The following is a 20098-nucleotide window of genomic DNA, read 5'->3' as shown; positions in this document are numbered from 1 at the left end:
TAGTGTAAAAAATTTGCCATATCTATACTTTTTAGTAAGCCTGAGATTCTACATCTGTGTGGTTTTACCTTTAGTTCTAGCTAATAGAAGCCCTTCTAGTTTACCTGTTGCCCTTTGATGATAAGAAAAGGTTATCAAGCCCTGTGTCAAAGAGAAAAGAAGCTGAGTACAGTTGTTTGGAAGATGAGAAAAATCTCCAGGACCACAGATGAACAGTTGGGATAGCCCCCAGCTCTGATTTATACCTCTTTTGTCTTTTGTCACACATGTTACCATCTCTTGTGCATCTTACAACCCTGAGTAGTCTTGGTGAGGTCAGGGTCATTATTTTATAGGTGTCCTTTAAGATATCTGAACTTCAAAAGCTTCAATGTTATCTCTTTGGGAATGTAATCACTAATCTTGAAACAATGCTTGCTAATTGGCAGTCATAAATGATTACCACTTTCATATATGAAAATGCCTGAACCTTTTGTTAGATGGAGGCACTGCCCCACTCAGTCTGAACTTCTTCCTTTGAGCCTGATTGAATAGTAACTCGGTGATTATGGTGATTACACAGATTCATGGCCTAAAGTACTGCCACTAAGATTTTTCTTAACCCTGGGAACCACATCCTTATTTCAGGTCTTGATTGCTTTGGTTTCCTTCCTCTCTTGGCAGTCGGGTGAGCACCCTGTCACCTGCAACATATAGCACAGTGTTCTCAATGATGATTCTGTGTTAGGTGACCTGGATCATGTGATGTGTTGCCTAAGTCTTGTTTGTACATGTGGAAAATACAGAGGTAGGATTACAAAATACATTTCCAGGGTAATTGTTCATATAAAAGATTGGGGTATTTGTGTGAGAAATATATTTGGTGCAGTTTTTTTTTTTTTTTTTTTCAGACAGAGGAAGAGAGAGAGAAGGACAGAGAGAGAGAGAGAGAGAGAGAGAAATCTTCCATCCCCTGGTTCACTCCCCAGATGGCTGTAGTGGCCACGCCTGGACCCAGCCAAAGCCAGGAGCCAAGAATTTCATCTAGGTCTCCCACATGGGTGGCAGGGGCCCAAGCACTTTCACCATCTTCCACTGCTTTTCCCAAGTCATTAGTAGGGAGCTGGTTTGGAAGTGGAGCCGCCAGGACATGAACTGAAACCCATATGGGATGCTGGTGTGCAGGCAGCAGCTTAACCTACTATACCACAGTGCTAGCCCCTTGGTGCAGTTTTCCATTATTTCATTCTGCAGTGAAACTCCTTTAGCAAGAGGCGCTGCTCTACTCTTAACAGCCCCAACAGTTACAATAGTAATAGGGACAATAAGAGTCATGGTTGGAACTATTTTAAAATTTGTAGTTTTCTAATGAAAGCTTTTCTTCATTCTACTGGTAAATATTTATTATGTCCTGGATTTGTTCAATCAAATGCTAAACCACATAGGTTCATATAGTACAATCCTGACATTTTTGCCTGATTTAGTATAGTCTGCTGCGATTTAGAATATTCCCGTCAACATTCTGCTTCCTCTTGAAATCTGATGTTTTGGGGTAACATTTCTTACTTATCTGAAGCTTCCTTTTTTAAAGAAAGGAAGTGAAATTAAAAGAATTTTTAAAAGAAATTAATTTTGCTGTCACATTCATTTTTTACTTTTAGAAAATAAAATACTGAAAAATTATTCAGAAGTCAGCACTGCCTATAATAGCACATTTTAGAACAAAAATGCTGATCACGATGCATTTCCCCGAACCCTCAGTAGCTTTGGAAACTAAAGAAGACTTGTTAGTATTTAGGATTCTCTACAATCCTGGTCTAACCCATCTGTTTGGATTAAAAATTCCTCAAACTTATTTGTCTTCTTCTATATTGGTGTTTTGTTCCTATTCTTCTCCAAATGTGTAAACTTTCCCTTCCTCATCAATTGCTAAAGTTGAAACTCTGCCCATCCTTAAAGACCATATTCAAATTCCACATTTTCCCTTAAGTTGTGAAAATGTTGACAGCTAGAATTGACATATTTTTCTCTCTAAATTTCTGGATTTGTATTTGTCCTGGGGTGAAATTAGAGGTGATAAGCATAAGGAAGTTAGCTCATTCATTCACATATGTTTATTACATACTTTTAAAAAATATTCATTTAAAAGGTAGCAAGCCGTAGACAGAGAAAGTCAGAGAGAGATAGATAGAGAGATCTCGTACCCACTGGTTCACTCCCCGAATGCTCACAGTGCTTGGGGTTGGTCCCAGTTGAAGCCCAGAGCCTAGCACTCAATCCAGGTCTCCCACATGGGTAACCCAACACAACTACTTGAGCCATCACCTTGCCTCCCAAGGTGCACATTAGCAGGAAGCTGGAATTGGAAGCAGAGCTAGAACTTGAACCAGGCATTTAGATACAGGATGTAGTAGCCCCAAGTAGCTTCCTAACCTTTGGGTCAAATGCCTGTCCTTTTATTATATATCTAATATGGCATAGGACCTGGATTCCAGTACTAATTCTGCTGCTATTTAACTGTCTGCTCTTGCATAAATCATTTTACATGCTCATTTCAAATATAGTTATTGATGGCCACTCTTCCCCATCTTTATCAGCTATAAAGATGGGAAGACAATACATTTTTAGTGTGGCCTTCAGGAGGCCTGAATCTTACTTTGCATGGAATAAGGACATAAAGATCATTTTTGTCAACCAATGAATAAAATTTTTCTCTATGTTCACACGACCCTGTTAACTCATTAGGCAAAGAGAAGTAAAGGAAATAATTTGCTACTTGGTATTTTACAATGAGACACAGATGCCTATTTCTTGCTTTAATGTAATTTTTTTCACCCAAGAGAGTTACAATAATAGAGCAATTGCTGCAGTGTTGCCCCCTCTGCAGTCTTTCATGTGAGTATTCTGGTAACTCACAGACCGACATCAGTGGAAGAGGACTTTTTGCCACTTAGATCAGCTAAACAAACTGTTACAGGCTGCTCTCCAATGGTCAAAAAACCTGAGAAGTGGATATCAGCCTTTTTTTTTTTTTTTTTTTTTTTTACAGATTTATTTATTTATTTTAAAGGCAGAGCTACAGAGAGGCAGAGGCAGAGAGAAATCTTCCATCTGCTGGATCACTCCCCAAATGGACACAATGGCTGGAGCTGAGCTGATCCAAATCCAGTTGCCAGCAGCTTCTTCCAGGTCTCCCACATGGGTACAGGGGCCCAAGGACTTGGGCCATCTTCTACTGCTTTCCCAGGCCATAGCAGAGAATTGGATTGGAAGTAGAGCAGCCAGGACTAAAACCAGCAGCCATATGGGATGCTGGTACTGCAGGCAGCAGCTTTACCCACTATGCCACGGTGCTGACCCATCATCTTTATCATATTTAAAACACCAGTCATAACAGGTTTTGGAGAATCCTCTTTTTTTATTTTTTATTTTATTTTATTTTTTTTGATAAGGAAAGAAAAAAAGCACAGCCAAGAGGATAGGAAAAAAAGAATTTCAAACATCGGTGGAGTATTAAAGAGCAATCTGCTGGGGCTGGCGCTGTGGCGTAGCAGGTGAAGCCGCCACCTGCAGTGCCAGTGTCCCACGTGGGTGTCCCAGCTGCTCCACTTCCAACCCAGCTCTCTGTTATGGCCTGAGAAAGCAGTGGAAGATGGCTAGGTCACCTGGCTCCTGGCTTCGGAATGGTGCAGCTCTGGCCGTTGCGGCCATCTGGGGAGTAAACCAGCAGATGGAAGACCTCTCTGCTTCTCCTTCTCTCTGTGTAACTCTTTCAAAAAAATTGGAAAATCTTAAAAAAAAAAAAGCAATCTGCTAATTGCTATGAAAATCTAAAGCCTGTATATCCTTTAATAAAGCAGTTTCACTTTTGAGAATCCATCCTAGAGAAATTATTTTAGCAGAAGAAAGTGAAGGTAAATGTGCAATGCTATCTGTTGCTGCTCTACCTGAAATATCAAAGAAATGAACCAACATAGATGGACATAGATGGATCATTAAATAAATTGTGGTATATGAACACAATGGAGTACAATGTAGTCACTAAATAAGGTAGATCTATATATATACACACTTATGTGGAAAATTCATAGCAGGTTACATTAAAAAACTGTAATCCATAAACTATACTTTGGAAATTTATATTTACTAAATAAAAGGTAAAAAAAAAATCCAGAAATAAACTCACAATAGTATGACCAAAAAAAAAAAAAAAAAAGGACGAACTGTAGACAATACATAACATTGTCCCTCTGTTCTAGAACAAACCATAAAAGCAACTATTTCTATTTATGTTACACATAAACATATGCATATTTATAAAATGTTTTCACATAGAAAAAAATGGGAAAGATATGCATCAAAACTCATCGGTGGTTTATTTCTGAGTTTTGGGACTTGGGTCCTAAAATATCATCTTTACTTAATCTGTTTCCTTATTTCTAAAGTGCCACCTTATAAGGTTGTTGTGAGAATTAAATGAAAATAATATATGTGAAATTATAATACTGACTTGTAACAAGCACTAAATACATTTCAGCAAAATTTCTTTCCTTTTTTTAAAAACACACACACACATTTCTTTTCAAATAAAATAATTCTCAAGGTAAAATAAAATTAGAGCAATGGATATCTGGATCAGTATCAATGTGGATTTCAGCCTGTTCCAAAAAAACAAGCTTATGGTTCTGCCTTAAATCCGACAACAATCGCTGGGGAGGGTAACTGGGATCGCTCTTGCCCCCTGGTGGTTGCTTGATGCCTAGCCGGAAAGGTTACAAAGCTTTAAGGAAAGAACATGCCTACCTTGACCCTGATTTGATACACTGCCATAGAACTCTTGTAGCAACCGCATCTTAAGCTGATTCACATCTATTTCTTTAACCTCCTTAATCTTCAATTGCTAATTTTGCTAACATCCTTTGACATCAGTAGCCCAACAGCAGTACCAGTTAAACCTGTTTTCTTTTTTTCTTGCTGGATTTGCTTCAGTCCAGACATATCCAAGTGCAAGCACAGCCCCATCCTTCAAGCCTTAGCTTGGGCATCACCACCTCTGCAACATTTTGTCACTCTCATAAGTGAACATTATGCTCCATCACACAAATAACCTTAGCTACAGTTTTAAGCAGGTGTGCATCTCTAGTAGGGGTGTATCTCTGTGGATATATAATGTTTAAATATGCATTTTTTCTTTTTTTTTTAAATAAAAAGATTCGTTTATTTGAAAGGCAGAGTTACAAAGAGAGGGATAGGTAGAGGTAGAGAAAAATCCTCCTTCTGCTGGTTCACCCCCCAAATGGCTGCAATGGCTGGGGCTGGGCCAGGCCCAGTTCAGGAGCCAAGAGGTTCATCTGGGTTTCCCATGTTGGGGTAGGTTCCCACGGACTTGGGTCATCCTCCTCTGCTTTCCCAGGCACACTGGATTGGAAGTGGAGCATCCAGGACTGGAATCTGTGTCCATATGGCATGTTGGCCCTGCAAGTATTGACTCAACCTGTTACCCAAATCACCAACCCCAAAATATTTGCCTTTTGATCTAGTATATTTGCTTTTTCTTTTTAGATTTTTTTTTGAAACCTCATGCTTGTCTCCCCTACAGATGGTCCAAGCTCTTGGGCCACCCTCCACTGCCCTCCCGGGTGCATTATCAGGAAACTGAGTCAGAAGCTGAGCAGCTGGGATTCAAGTGGCACTCCAGTATAGCATGCTGGAGTTGCAAGTAGATGCTTAACCTGTTGTGTCATGTATTTTTTCCAATCAGGCGGTTTTATAGGTGGGCAATCTATGCAGTCACACAGGACCCCATGTTTGGTCCTGCTAGTGTTCCCTTGAAATCACTGAACATGTTTTAAAATAGGGGACCCTGTATTTTCATTTGTACTCAGCTTCACAAAATACAATTTAAATAAAACACACAACTTTGCATTGTATAAAATCACTATTTCTCTATTACCAATGAGGATATCAAGGCTTGGAGTGACTATGAGACTGTTGTTGAGGTCCCACAGCTGGTATATTATGGACCCAGGGGAAAGTTTACTTACTGGTTGTAAGAGTTTCTCATTTTCACCATTGTCATTTGGAGGGCTTTTTTTTTTTTTTTTGGCTCACTCCCCAACCAGTCACATCTGCCGGGGCTGGGCCGGGCTGAAACCAGGAGCCCAAAACTCCATTTGGATCTCTGACATGGGTGGTAGAGGAAGAGTACAATTCACAGACTACATTCCAGGACTTACTTCATTATAATGTTTAGAAACATGGTCTTGGAATCTGCACCTTAAATAACTCTTCCACCAGTTGGAGAACAAAGTCCATATTCATTTCATTTCTAATGTTAGAATGTAGCATAGGCCTTCACTCATAGCAGTTGCTTAATAATGTTCTGCTGATTAAGTGATTATCATTCCATAGCAGATAGGCCAAGTATTGCTCTTTCACAACAGCTCCTGTGCTTCTCGGTTCACAAAGTGCTTGAGAGTTTTAAACATTGCAGGCCTAACCAGCAACTGTAGATGAGGCACTTTTGCCTTATGCTTGCTCCCCACTGAGTCTCTGGATGCAAAGCCCTTACAGCAGCCAATCTTGAAGACTCAGAAGAGATTTTTCTGGCCAGAGATTCAGTATTACAAATGAATACAGGTGCCAAATAGTTAACCTCATAATATTATTGGGAATTTGATTGTTATAAATCACAATTCAGCTGATAAAATACTATGTTCTATGCAAGAGTTTGAGATAAAGAAAACACAAAACTCAATACACTGAAGATGTTCATGATGATGGAAGGCCATATCATTTATAGAAAAAATAAGAGTCAAAGTTAGAACTGACAGTGATTTTAGTTCTTAGATATACAGACAACAAGCAGTGGAAGTTGTGGTGCGGTGGTTTAAGTCAGTGCCTGGTATACACGTATCCCATATTGGCATGCTGGTTTGCCACCCAGCTACACAGTTTTTGATCCAGTTTCCAGTTAATGTACCTGGAAGGCAGCAGATTATGGCCCAAGTACTTGGGTCCCTGCCACCCATGTGGGAGATCTGGATGGAGTTACTAGCTCCTGATTTTGGCCTGGCCCAGGCCTGACTATTGTAGGCATTTGAGGGAGTGAACCATCAAATGGAAAATCTCTCTCTCTCTCTTTTAAGTAGAAGAAAATAGATAAAAGAATGTATTATATAGAAAAAGAGTATGGTGATATGCCAAATGAAGGTGGGATTAAGGGTGAATTGCTTTTCTGTAATTTTCAGTGGATTTCCTATTCTATTTTTAAAGATTTATTTATTTGAAATGCAGAGTTACACACACAGAGAGAGAGAGAGAGAGAGAGAGTGAGTGAGAGAGAGAAATCTTCCATTTGTTCACTCCCCAGATGGCTGCAACGGCCGGTGCTGAGCCAAGCTGAAACCAGGAGCAAGGAGCTTCTTCCCGGTCTCCTACATGTGTATAGGGGCCCAAGCACTTGGGCCATTCTCCACTGCTTTTCCAGGAACATCAGCAGGGAGGTGGATCAGAAGTGGAGCAGCAGGGAATCCAGCTGGCACCCACATGGGATGCCAGCCTGACAGGTGGCTGCTTAATCTGCTACGCCACAATGCTGGCCTCTCCTATTCTTTTTTATTAAAAAAAATTAAAACCTTTGCCTTACTTGCAAATCCTCTTTTTCCTCATCTTAGAACACCTAGGTATCATTTCTTGCTTTCTTTCACTCATCATATATCAAGATACTTAATTCTGATAAGTCTACCTCAACTATGCATCTAAACATTGTCCCCTCCTCCAAAAAGGAAACCTGTTGAAGTGAAATGGACACTGTGAGAAACAATGACTTGATAAGCCCTTGTCCTGACTGTTGAGGAACAACTTAATACTTTGTCCCTTTTAGTACTTTTTTGTTCTACTTATAATTTTTTTTTTTTGACAGGCAGAGTTAGACAGTGAGAGACAGAGAGAAAGGTCTTCCTTCCCTTGGTTCACCCCCCCCCCCCCAATGGCTGCTACGGCTGGCGTGCTGCGCCCATCCGAAGCCAGGAGCCAGGTGCTTCTCCTGGTCTCCCATGCGGGTGCAGTGCCCAAGCACTTGGGCCATCCTCCACTGCCTTCCTGGGCCACAGCAGAGAGCTGGCCTGGAAGAGGAGCAACCGGGACAGAATCCGGCTCCCCAACTGGGACTAGAACCCCGGGGTGCCAGCGCCACAGGTGGAGGATTAGCCTAGTGAGCCACGGCGCCGGCCCTCTTTGTTCTACTTAATACTATTGGTTGAACTCTTTAATTAACACACAATTATTCTTAGGTGTTTAAATTTAACTGAAAAGTGATCCCTGTTAAATATAAGAGTGGGAATAAGAGAAGGAGGAGATGTACATGCTCAATCAGACTTGCCCTAAACGGTAGAGTTAGAGACGGGCCATGGAATTCCAATTCAATCCCATCAAGGTGGCATGCACCAATGCCATCTCACTAGTCAAAGTGATCAGTTTCAGTTCACAATGGATCATAATGATAGGATTAAGAGTCAAAGAGATCACATAAATAAGACAAGTGTCTGCTAATACTAACTGATAGAATTAAAAAGGAGAGAACAATCCAACGTGGGAAGCAGGATACACAGCAGGCTCAGAATGGCAGATGTCCTAAACAGCACTCTGGCCTCAGAATCAGCCCTTAAGGCATTCGGATCTATCTAAAAAGCCCATGAGAGTATTTCAGGCATGGAAAGCCAAGACACTCTGGAAAAACAAAACAAAAAAACAAACAAACAAACAAAAACCACTAAAAGAAAGATCTCTGCGAGTGAGATCCCAGTGGAAAGAACGGGCCATCAAAGAAGGAGGTACCTTTCTCTGAAAAGAGGAGAGAACTTCCACTTTGCCTATGACCTTGTCTAAATAAGATCAGAGTTGGTGAACTCAAGAGGCTTCCGTAGCCTTGGCAACTCATGACAACAGCCTTGGTGATTACTGACACCATAAACAAGAGTGTCAATTGTTAAATAGACAACAGGAGTCACTGTGCACCTACTCCCCATGTAGGATCTCTGTCTTTAATGTGTTGTACTATGTGAATTAATGGTATAACTAGTACTCAAATAGTGCTTTACACTTTGTGTTTCTGTGTGGGTGCAAACTGTTGAAATCTTTACTTAGTATACACTAAATTGATCTTCTGTATATAAAGATAATTGAAAATGAATCTTGGCTGGCGCCGTGGCTCACTAGGCTAATCCTCTGCCTTGCGGCGCCGGCACACCGGGTTCTAGTCCCGGTCGGGGCACCGGATTCTGTCCCGGTTGCCTCTCTTCCAGGCCAGCTCTCTGCTGTGGCCAGGGAGTACAGTGGAGGATGGCCCAAGTGCTTGGGCCCTGCACCATCATGGGAGACCAGGAGAAGCACCTGGCTCCTGCCATCAGATCAGCGTGGTACGCCGGCCGCAGCACGCTGGCCGTGGCGGCCATTGGAGGGTGAACTAACGGCAAAGGAAGACCTTTCTCTCTGTCTCCCTCTCTCTCTCTCACTGTCCACTCTGCCTGTCAAAAAAAAAAAAAAAAAAAAGAAAATGAATCTTGATGTGAATGGGATGGGAGAGGGAAAGGGAGATAGGATAGTTGCAGATGGGAGGGAGGTTATGGGGGAGAAAAGCCACTGTAATCCAAAAGCTATACTTTGGAAATTTATATTTATTAAATAAAAGTTAAAAAAAAACATTGTCCCCTCCTTATCTCTGTGCTTGATATTTCCAGTCTAAATTTTCTCAATAGCTTCTTCTTTAAATCTGATGGAATATATGTTTTATAAAACCAGCAGAATCACTTTCCTAAAATATACATAAGATCAGTCCCCTCACTTTGCAAGGCAGTAAAAATTCAAAATTCAAAACATTTTTTTAGAAGTAGCAACTTTGCAACACTATTTGGAGTGCCCTGAAGTTACATCTTAGATGCTCTACTTACTAGCTACAAGGACTTAGATACTTTACTTATTTATTTATTGTGAAACTCCCTTTCATTCCTACCTTATTTTATTAATTGTATTTGTGAGAAAGAAAGGGTGGAGGGGAACGAGAGAGCTTCCACTCACTGGTTCACTCCCCAAATTCCTGGAACAGCTAAGAGTCTGGAACACAACCCAGATCTCCACATGTCTGCATGAGCAGGAAGATGGAATCAGCAGCCAGAGCCAGGTGTCCAGTGTAGCTACTGACAAGTGGAATGTGGGCATCATTTAAAAAAAAATGGTTTATTTTCATTTTATTTGAAAGTGGAGAGGAGAGGAGAAGGGAAGAGAGGAGAGGAGAGGAGAGGAGAGGAGAGGAGAGGAGAGGAGAGGAGAGGAGAGAGGAGAGAGAGAGAATATCTTCCATTTGCTGGTTTACTCCCAAAGTGCTGGCAACTACCAGGGCTAGGCCAGGCAGAAGCCTGGAACTCAATGTGGGTCTCCTCTGTGAGTGGCAGTGACATACGTCCTTGGGCCTAGAATACATCTTAATGGAAAACTCGATCAGAAGCAGAGGAGCTGGGACTCGAACAAGGCCCTTGGATTCAGGATGTGGGTGTCTCAAGCAGCATTCCAATCCCTGTGCTGAAGACGTGGGCATCTTAACTGGCATTTTGACTGCTAGGAGAAACACTTGCTCTGGACATTTTATTTTCAAGTATGCTCCAGGAAATAAGCACCATGTTATCACTTGCTAACTCTTGAACAAGTACCATGTGCACAATACTCCTAAAAACAGGGACTCTCCCATTGGCTAGATGAGACACTAGTGCTTAGTGTTAATCTGCCTGTGGTCACACAGCAGAGGTGGTAGAAGTGTTCCTCCACTCTATGTTATGGTCTTCTGGGAGTGAAATACTCCTCACCTTACAGGCTGTGTGACCACTAAGTGAAGGGCACCGTGTGTAGCACACTTGAAGCATGCAAAAGGCAGCACCTCTCTGAAAGACTTCCCTACTAGGTAGTTTCTCCTTGGAGACTTAGGGTCAAACCCTGACCCTGGCCAGGCTCTTTGCTGTCCTCTCCCAGCCCATGCTCCTCCTGCTTCTGTCCAGGTTCCAGCTGGAGCAGAGATGACTTGTCATCTCCAAACACAAATTCCCTTCATGCTTCACTTATTCCTTCCATCTATGTCCATTTTAAATATTGGCTCAAATTTTACTTACTCTGCAACATCTTTTTCTTAAGGATTTATTTATTCATTTATTTTTAAAGATTTATTTATGTCATCGAAAGGCAGAGTTAGAGAATCTTCCGTTCACTGGTTTACTTCCCAAATGGCCGCAGTGGCCGGAGCTGGCTAATCCGAAGCCAGGAGCCAGGAGCCAGGAGCTTCCTCTGGATCTCCCACATGGGTGTAGCGGCACAAGCACTTGACCATCTTCTACTGCTTTCCCAGGCCATAGCAGAGAGCTAGATCGGAAATGGAGTAGCCGGGGCTCGAACTGGCGCTCATATGGGATGCGGGTATTGCTGGCAGCAGCTTTACCTGCTACGCCACAGTGACAGCTCCTTTAGAATTTATTTATTTACTTGAAAGTCAGAGTTACAGAGAGAGAGAAGAGAGACACACAGAAAATTTTCCATCTACTGGTTTACTCCCCAAGTTGCTGCAATAGCTAGGGCTGAGCCAGGCCTAAGCCAGGAGCCAGGAACTTTCTCTGGGTCTCCCGTGTAGCAGACAGGGGCCCAAGCACATCAGCCATCTTCTGCTGCCTTTTCCAAGCCATTGGCAGGGGCAGCTGGATCAGAAGGAAGCAGCTGGAACACAAACCGGCACCCATGTGGAATGCCAGCATCACAGGTTTTGGCTTAACCTGCTATGCTACAGTGCTGACCCTATCTGCATCTTTTAAAGCAGAATTAGAGTTCCAGTCCTCTAGGTTCCTCTAATTGAATGTTCAAGGCTCTAACGTGGCTTTTGCTTAAGTTTGTCTTATTTTTTCCACCATTTGGGGACATTATCACTAGAATGTGATCTCTCGGTGAACCAGAGTGTGTGATTCATGTGTTGACTATCAAGTGATAGAGTGGCCAGCTTATCTGGTTTGCTAAGACCTTCCCTGGTTTTAGCACTGGACATTCAGCATCTGGAAAAACCTCTCAGACAAGCCCAGCTGTACAGCACCCAGGTGTACAGCAGAGTGCAATGCGCAGAGATGGCTTCCAACGCAGCCTGGGGGCAGTAAAGTGCTCTGATTATTCTCTGGGAGGGACTCTGCAAAGCTTTCTTCAGTTTGTGGCCTTTAGCCACAGATATCTTTTCGCGGTCCTTTAATTCTCAGATCACCGTGGAAGCCCTGAAGACTGTATCATCCTATACTCAGAAGTCTTTTGGCCCCTACAGGGGGATATTTTGAATGCTTGAGAGAATGCTTTAAAAGAGGGGCTAATGTAAAAGGAGATGAGATGTTGAAATGCTGCTGAGAAGTGTTGGGTAGGAGGAAGAAAATAAAACAACCCGGCTTATATTAAATAGTCTCTTCAGCAAAATGCTATTGGATTCATTCCTTTGTTTCACACAACTGTGTATAATTATAGTGCTCAAAACTTCCAGATATTCCTGCTATTAAGTATGTAAAAATATCTGTTCTAGTTTTTCAGAACAAGTTCACATGTACAGCAATTATGTCACATAAAATTTGTAAGGTTTTAGACTGTATTTATTGTATCAATTTATGTTTCGACTCTACTAGGATTGCCTCAATCATTTCTGTAAAGCTGCCTTGGGCATTTCCCAATAGGACAAGATGTAATTCCAATTAATGGAAGTTCATGGGTGTTAGCTAGACACTTTGCTTTGCAAAATATCCTGGAAGAGAAATAAGAAAAGTGATTTCAGCACTGTGAGAAACCTTTTCCCTATTTGTACACTTGTTGCTATCATAATGAATCTCTACACTCCGCAGAGAGAAACTGGATACTGCTGGACTGACAAGTGACCTGGCAATTTGGCACAAACCATGGACTGAGTTTCAGACCATGTGGGCATTGGAGCAGTTGAGGTATCTGGTCTCCTGAGAAGCACATAGTGCCATCAGTATACATAACTGTTAAGAGACGACATGATGAGACACTTCAAAGTTACTCATTGGAATAACTTAGGCACATCCTAAAATACAGATGGGCCCTACTCCAAGGCCAGTTAGATCAGGACGTTCTGAAGTAGGGTTCAGCAATGGCATATTTGTGAAGACCCTCATACGGTTCTGATTGGCTTGTCATTTTATAAACTACCGGAGTGGTGGCAAGATCACTACCTTTCTAGACTGATGGACTGGAGTGGAATTCCTGTCTAGTCTTACTTTTGTGATCTGGGCAAAATATTAATTCACTGACCCTCAGTTTCTCTAATTTAAAAATGGAGATAGAAGCACCTTTGCAGAGTTCTCGTGTAGCGATCCAAGTAACGCTTCTAGTTTGAAGTAAATCTCTTTAGGGGTCTGATAAGCAGGCTACATGGAGCTTGTGAGACCAAAGAGTGTTGTAGACAGAGACTAATTGGAGAATATAAACCCTGGATAAATGTATTAATTTAAAAAACACACTAAATTGACCTCACAGAATCTATCCGTTGGTGTGATATCCACTTCTTATTTCTAACATATTGGGCAATAAATAACCAATATTCAAGTGCCATATAAAATATAAAACACTGAGTTTTTTGTATGTATTTTTTAGCTCTGTGTAAGTTGCTGCTAAATACAGGGTTATATATTGAGTCGGCAATATTTAAAGACCACTATATACTGACAAGTCCAGATAGAGATACAAAAAGGATGAATTAAAAGAGTATATAGCCAATAGGAAGGGTAGATAAATTAAAATATATCCATTAGTAACAATATTAATACAACAAAAACTACTTTTGCAATTCTAACTTTGTATCAACCTTCTACTCAGGGCTTTGTGATTACCTGTGTCCTTGTATTCCAATTTTAAACATCCTGATAATGACTAGAAATAAGGAATTTTAAGCAATCTTTTTTAAAGAAACAGTGCATTTTAATATGTTTTTTATAGTAAAGGAAGTCTCAGCGTGGTAGTTTATTATGAAAGGAGGATGCTTGTTCAATCAATGCTAAGGTTCCTTCCATATCTAAGATTCTGTGATTAGGAAACAATGAATCAGTGAGATCATCACATAAGAAGAACTATTGCCCAAATGACTCACAGTCATTCTTGGAACTAGTGCATTTCCCAGCATGTTTTGGGAAAATTCCCTTTATGTGAGGTCTGACCTCAGCTCAAAAGTATAAAACCTGGTAGCTTTCAACTCAGTTAAAATGGGGCTATTCTTTGTTATCACCATGGTCAGAATCTCTGACCTCAACTAAAATTGAATAGAATAGTTTTATAAGCCTACTGCCAACATTTACTTCCAATCTTGACTCTTCACTTATTACAGTTGAGATCCAGGCAATTTACTGCACTTAACTTTTAGCTTCCTCATTTTCAGAATGGTGATAAGAATCAAGTTAGACTTTCAGGAGGGTTAAGTGAGATGTTTGTAAAGTACTTAGCACAGCTGCCAGCAAGTGGTAACGTTGCATGAATGTTGCTTTCTATTTTGATCATCATTTCTACTTCCACACAGCGAGGGCCATTTTATCCTTCAGCTCAGGAATCAGTGACGCCCCTGTAGTTATGCAGAACAGGCACTTTTGAAGGAGGGATCCCTGCTTGGGGACGACTGTTGAAGATTAGAACTCAACTTGGGTTTCATTCATTCCAAAGCCTCAATATTTTACTTCACCTCAACCGCTAATGGGAGAATGAAAGAGTCCCATGAGCAAACTTGGCCTCTTACACCATCTCTTTTATGTTTTGCATTTCTCCTTACTAAAGATGTTTGTGTTAGTAAGGTTCCTTCAGACACCAACACAATAAGACACACACGTACATTTGAAAAACATGCTGATGTAATAAAGAAGATTTTCCATGATCTGGCTGTAGTTCAGTTCTGTAGTCTCCTCTCTCTGTTTCTCCCCCACTCCCACTTTCTGGCATGTCCCAAATCCAAACTGGCCTGCCACTCATGCAGGTGCCACCCTTCCCATTTACGTGCTTCAACCCCATGAATGAGTGGAAGAAGCAGAACCAAATTCTACCCTTTTTCCAGGCTCAACAACGACAGCCCTTCTGGGAAGGCTTTCCAGAATTCCTGGACTGGGAATATCCAAATTTATGTCCAATCTTCATTCCTGACTCAATGTATATTTATAAATTCTTCAAAAAAATATCAGCATCTTTGCTTGCCTACAAATAAAATGGCGAGGATAACCTTAACCCATGGTGATTGTAGAAGGAGTAGTGATGGCAAAGAAGGAACATCAGCACTGAGTTATGTCAACAATGATTTCCTTCCTTGACTAGGATCATGTCTTCTACTTGCTTATTTTTAGAAATGGGACAGGAACAATTAGAGCGCTGTTGGGAAAAATAATTTAAGCTAAATTCCTAGTCTCATTCTATACACTGAAATATACTGTAAGATAAGCCTAAGCATAAAAAACAAAGCAAAGCAAAACCAACAACACATGAATGGAAAAAAAGACAAATGAATTTATTTATGAATTTAGAGTGGAGAAGACTTTCTAAGCAGAGTAAAATATTCAGAAGCTAACAAATAAAAGATAGAGGCTAAAAATTGAAAAACAGTGATAATTATATTTCTAAGAAATATTTAGTAGGAAAAAACTGCTGAAATAATGATTCCATTAGTGTAATTTAAAACTTGGAGATGGAGTGGGAGGAGTATATACCAATAGATATATACAAATGTAAGGATTTTTCTAGAACAAACACATAAGAAAATGAGAAATTATTTGGGGAGCAAAAAATTGAGTATAGAAGAAGGGGATATATAAGGCAGCTGGGACTTTTACTTTGTGCTTTTACAAAATTTCGGAAGACTGTAATCATGTCCCTTGATTTCTTTCCTAAAGATATTATTCACTAAGTAAAGTGCATCCTCAAACAAAATGATCTGATATGAAATCTCAAAGAGAAGGGCTTTCCTTTAATTCTGGTCTTGCCCACTATCAATAATAGAAAGTTTATACTGATTTTCTTTTGTGTCAAAGACCTGGGATGCAGCTCTGTGTTTGTGGAATGTTTTCTGGTTGTCACAGTGAGGTTCCAAGAAATATCTGCTACTGTGTGAGAAAGCTTGCTGACTGCCATATTATTTTCTCCTCAAACTATAGTCATGGGTAGCAATTAGAACACACCCAGCTTTGTTCAGCTTAGCAGATACATTTGGATGCTCTTAGTTCTATTCTCTTACTCACTGGACTCAAAGACAGAACCATTGTATGCTGTCGAATGGATGACGGAGAAATGAAGAAGGGACAGATAGAAGGAGTGTCTTCTTGGGCAGATAGGCCTGGTTGTTTTCTTCCCTGTCCTTGAAGAAGCGCATGTTCCCAAACACAGTCAACGAAACAGAGGTGATACTGTCCATTCAGAAAGCACCTCAGCCACTTACACATTCATCCTGTCTCATTGAACCTGCCTCTGATGGTTATTTGTAGGCAAAGCAAAGATGCTGATATTTTTTGAAGAATTTATAAATATACATTGAGTCAGGAATGAAGATTGGACATAAATTTGGATATTCCCAGTCCAGGAATTCTGGAAAGCCTTCCCAGAAGGGCTGTCATTGTTGTTGAGCCTGGAAAAAGGGTAGAATTTGGTTCTGCTTCTTCCACTCAGTTCATGGGGTTGAAGCACGTAAATGGGAAGGGTGGCACCTGCATGAGTGGCAGGCCAGTTTGGATTTGGGACATGCCAGAAAGTGGGAGTGGGGGAGAAACAGAGAGAGGAGACTACAGAACTGAACTACAGCCAGATTATGGAAAATCTTCAATAGCAGGCCAAGTAAGTTGGCACAGCAATAACTTCACTGATTGGGATGCCCGCAATCCATATCAGAGTGCCTGGTTCAAGTTTCGTCTCCTCCTCTTCTGACCCAGCTTTCTGCTAAACATGCACCTTGAGGGGTAACATGTGAGGTACTTTGTCCTTGTCACACATGTGGGAGAGCTGTATTGAGTTCCAGACTCCTGGCTTTGGACTGGCTCAGCCTTGGCTGTTATAGACATTTGGAGTGAACCAGTGGATGGAAGATTTCTCTCTGTCTCTGTGTTTATACCTGCAGTTTATACCTGACATCTAAACTTTCATAGTTCCTTTTTTTTTTTTAAAGATTTATTTATTTGAGACTCAGAGTTACAGAGAGAGAAAGGGAGAGACAGAGATCTTTCATTTACTGATTCACTCCCCAGATGGGTGCAACACCCATGGCTGGATCAGCCCTACGCCAACAGCCAGGAGGTTTTTCCAAGTCTCCCATGTGGGTAGCAAGAGCCCAAGCACTTGGGCCATCTGCTGCTGCTTTTTACAGGATATTATCAGGGAGCTGGATCAGAAGTGGAGTAGCCGAGACATGAACTCAGGTCCATGTGGGATGCCAGCACTGCAGGCGGTGGCTTTACCTGCTACTCCAAAATGCCAGCCCTAACATTTATAGTTCTGTACCTTACATCTAAATTTTATCTGCATTATTCACAGCTCATCTACTGTGAATCTTTTTTCTCAGCTTGTTAGCTAGGACAACTAGAGCAACGCAGTATGTTTCAAATGGCCCATGTGAGCACTGGATTTAATGTTAGCTGTATTAATAGAAGTACAATTTACAATTGTGTAAAAGTTCAAACATTTTTTTAGTCTATGGGCTGCCAAAGCGAGGACACCACACATTTTCTAGAGTGAAGAGTCCACACATTGAAAAACTGGAACCACCGGTTAAAAAAAAAGTAATATCCCCTAATGACAGCAGGGACTACTTACACTGTTACAAGGATCATCAGGAGAGGTAGATAGGACCTTATGAAAAATTTATGATATCTCAATAGTCATTCAAAATTTCACAATATGTTTACTTTCAGTTGTAACCTTAAGCATCAGCACTATTTGTTATTTTTACAAATGAAAAGTGAAAGCATTACTTTAGAAAAGGCCATCACCACACATATATAATGTGGCACTGTGAATTTATCAGTTGCTGGAGCTAGAATATATTCAGGTTCAAAACAAGGGAAAATTTCTTGGGCTTCCTTCTGTCCTAATACCTCGCTGTAACTGTTGGGGGTCACTTGCACAATCACTTTGGGGCTTAATGGGGCTTCCTATTGTCACTTACGTCATGTAGGTGAAAAAGGTGCTGAGCGGCTCCAGGGAATGGTTCCGGAAGTAGTCAAATTCTCTGCACAGCTTCTGCCTCATCTCGGTGTCAATTTTGGAAACAGTAAGAGGATTTGTTTGATTGTTCAAGAAGTTGCCATAATCAGTGGTCTGGAGATGAATTTTCAAATCTGAAATGAAATGAAGCCCCGAGTCAGGTTACATTTCCAACGTGGATGAAAAGCTTTTTCAACATTAATTGAATTTGTGACAACTTTAAGTATTGCTTATTATCTCATTACTCTAACAAAAGACCCATATATGGTTTGGACCTGAGTGTTGATCTCTAATGAACAATTTAATGTGAATATGTGTGTGTGTATATATATATATACATATATATATATTCCAGCATACCATAAAAATTCTCAATTCCATAAGAAAGGTGATATTACTTAGCAGAGCTAAGAAAAAATACTAACAAACATCAAGTCCAGAGCTGGCAAATAGATTTTACCTGAGCCAGTTTTAGTCATTTAGAAACAGTTTCTTGGGAAACTGTAGAGAATACTAAGGCTCCACTCCACATTGATGATAAAGGAAATTCACTGGTAATAACTATCATGGGGATAAGGAGGGGTGGTAGTGGAAGGAGTACCTGACATGGCTCAGTTTTGATGTCCTTTCATTACTGATGAAGAAATTCAAGTTGAGTGGAGCTAAATGGTGGAGTTACAGAATGGTTGAGTTTAGACTAGATGAGTCTCCTTAATCTCGAAATCCAACATCATTCCGCCAGACTATGCCTTACATCTTTATCTTTTTTTTTTTTTTTTTTTGACAGGCAGAGTTAGTGAGAGAGAGAGAGAGACAGAGAGGTCTTCCTTTTCCATTGGTTCACCCCCTAAATGGCTGCTACGGCCGGCGTGCTGCACCGATCTGAAGCCAGGAGCCAGGTGCTTCCTCCTGGTCTTCCATGCAGGTGCAGGGCCCAAGCACTTGGGCCATCCTCCACTGCCTTCCCAGGCCACAGCAGAGAGCTGGACTGGAAGAGGAGCAACCAGGACAGAATCAGCGCCCCAAATGGGGCTAGAACCTGGGGTGCTGGTGCCAAGTGAGCCACGGTGCTGGCTTTTTTTTTTTTTTTTTTACCTTACATCTTTTAAATGATAATAGCGGCTGGCGCTGCAGCTCACTAGGCTAATCCTCCGCCTTGCGGCGCCGGCACACCGGGTTCTAGTCCCAGTCAGGGCGCTGGATTCTGTCCCGGTTGCCCCTCCTCCAGGCCAGCTCTCTGCTGTGGCCAGGGAGTGCAGTGGAGGATGGCCCAAGTGCTTGGGCCCTGCACCCCATGGGAGACCAGGATAAGTACCTGGCTCCTGCCATCGGATCAGTGCGGTGCGCTGGCCACAGTGCGCCGGCTGCGGCGGCCATTGAGGGGTGAACCAACGGCAAAGGAGGACCTTTCTCTCTGTCTCTCTCTCTCTCTGTCCACTCTGCCTGTCAAAAAAAAAAAAATGATAATAGCTTGGGTTTTCAGATAATTGGATTGAATTGAGTTCCAGCTTAACTTGCCACTTCCCCCTGCACATACTGCGTGTTTTCTAACACCCATACCCCACTCCAATCTTTAGAATTTCTCCCCCAATCCCTTTTCAGATTTGCTCCTTATATAATGTGTAATTCAGTCTAGTTATAATACTAGAATAATTACTAGTTATTGAGTACTTATCATATGCCAGGTATTGTATTAAGCTTAAATTGTCTCATTTAATACTCATGGCAATCCAATGAGGTAGAAAAGATTTTTATGGCCTTTTAAAGATAAGAGCACTGAAACTCAGCTAAATTACTAATTTGTTCAAGATCAGAGGGATAAACTGATTCAAAGTCAGGTTCATCTAACTTCAAAGTCACTTAAAATCTGCATGTTGGGCCA

At 41.3% G+C, this 20098-nt stretch overlaps 1 protein-coding gene across 3 annotated transcripts in view; it reads right to left on the bottom strand.

Annotated features, from left to right (window-relative positions):
* Positions 1–20098, bottom strand: part of ATP6V0D2 (ATPase H+ transporting V0 subunit d2) — a 116068-nt gene that overhangs the window by 24536 nt on the left and 71434 nt on the right. For all 3 annotated transcript variants that reach the window (XM_070075274.1, XM_070075273.1, XM_002710673.5), the window contains one exon: positions 18179–18350. In XM_070075274.1, the coding sequence (XP_069931375.1) occupies positions 18179–18350 (172 nt within the window). The remainder of the gene's footprint in view (positions 1–18178; positions 18351–20098) is intronic.

The sequence above is a fragment of the Oryctolagus cuniculus genome, chromosome 6 (genome assembly GCF_964237555.1).
Source record: "Oryctolagus cuniculus chromosome 6, mOryCun1.1, whole genome shotgun sequence".
NCBI classification, from domain to species: domain Eukaryota; kingdom Metazoa; phylum Chordata; class Mammalia; order Lagomorpha; family Leporidae; genus Oryctolagus; species Oryctolagus cuniculus.
The sequence above is the reverse complement of the archived record's forward strand: the minus strand, read 5'-3'. Positions and strand labels throughout refer to the sequence as shown.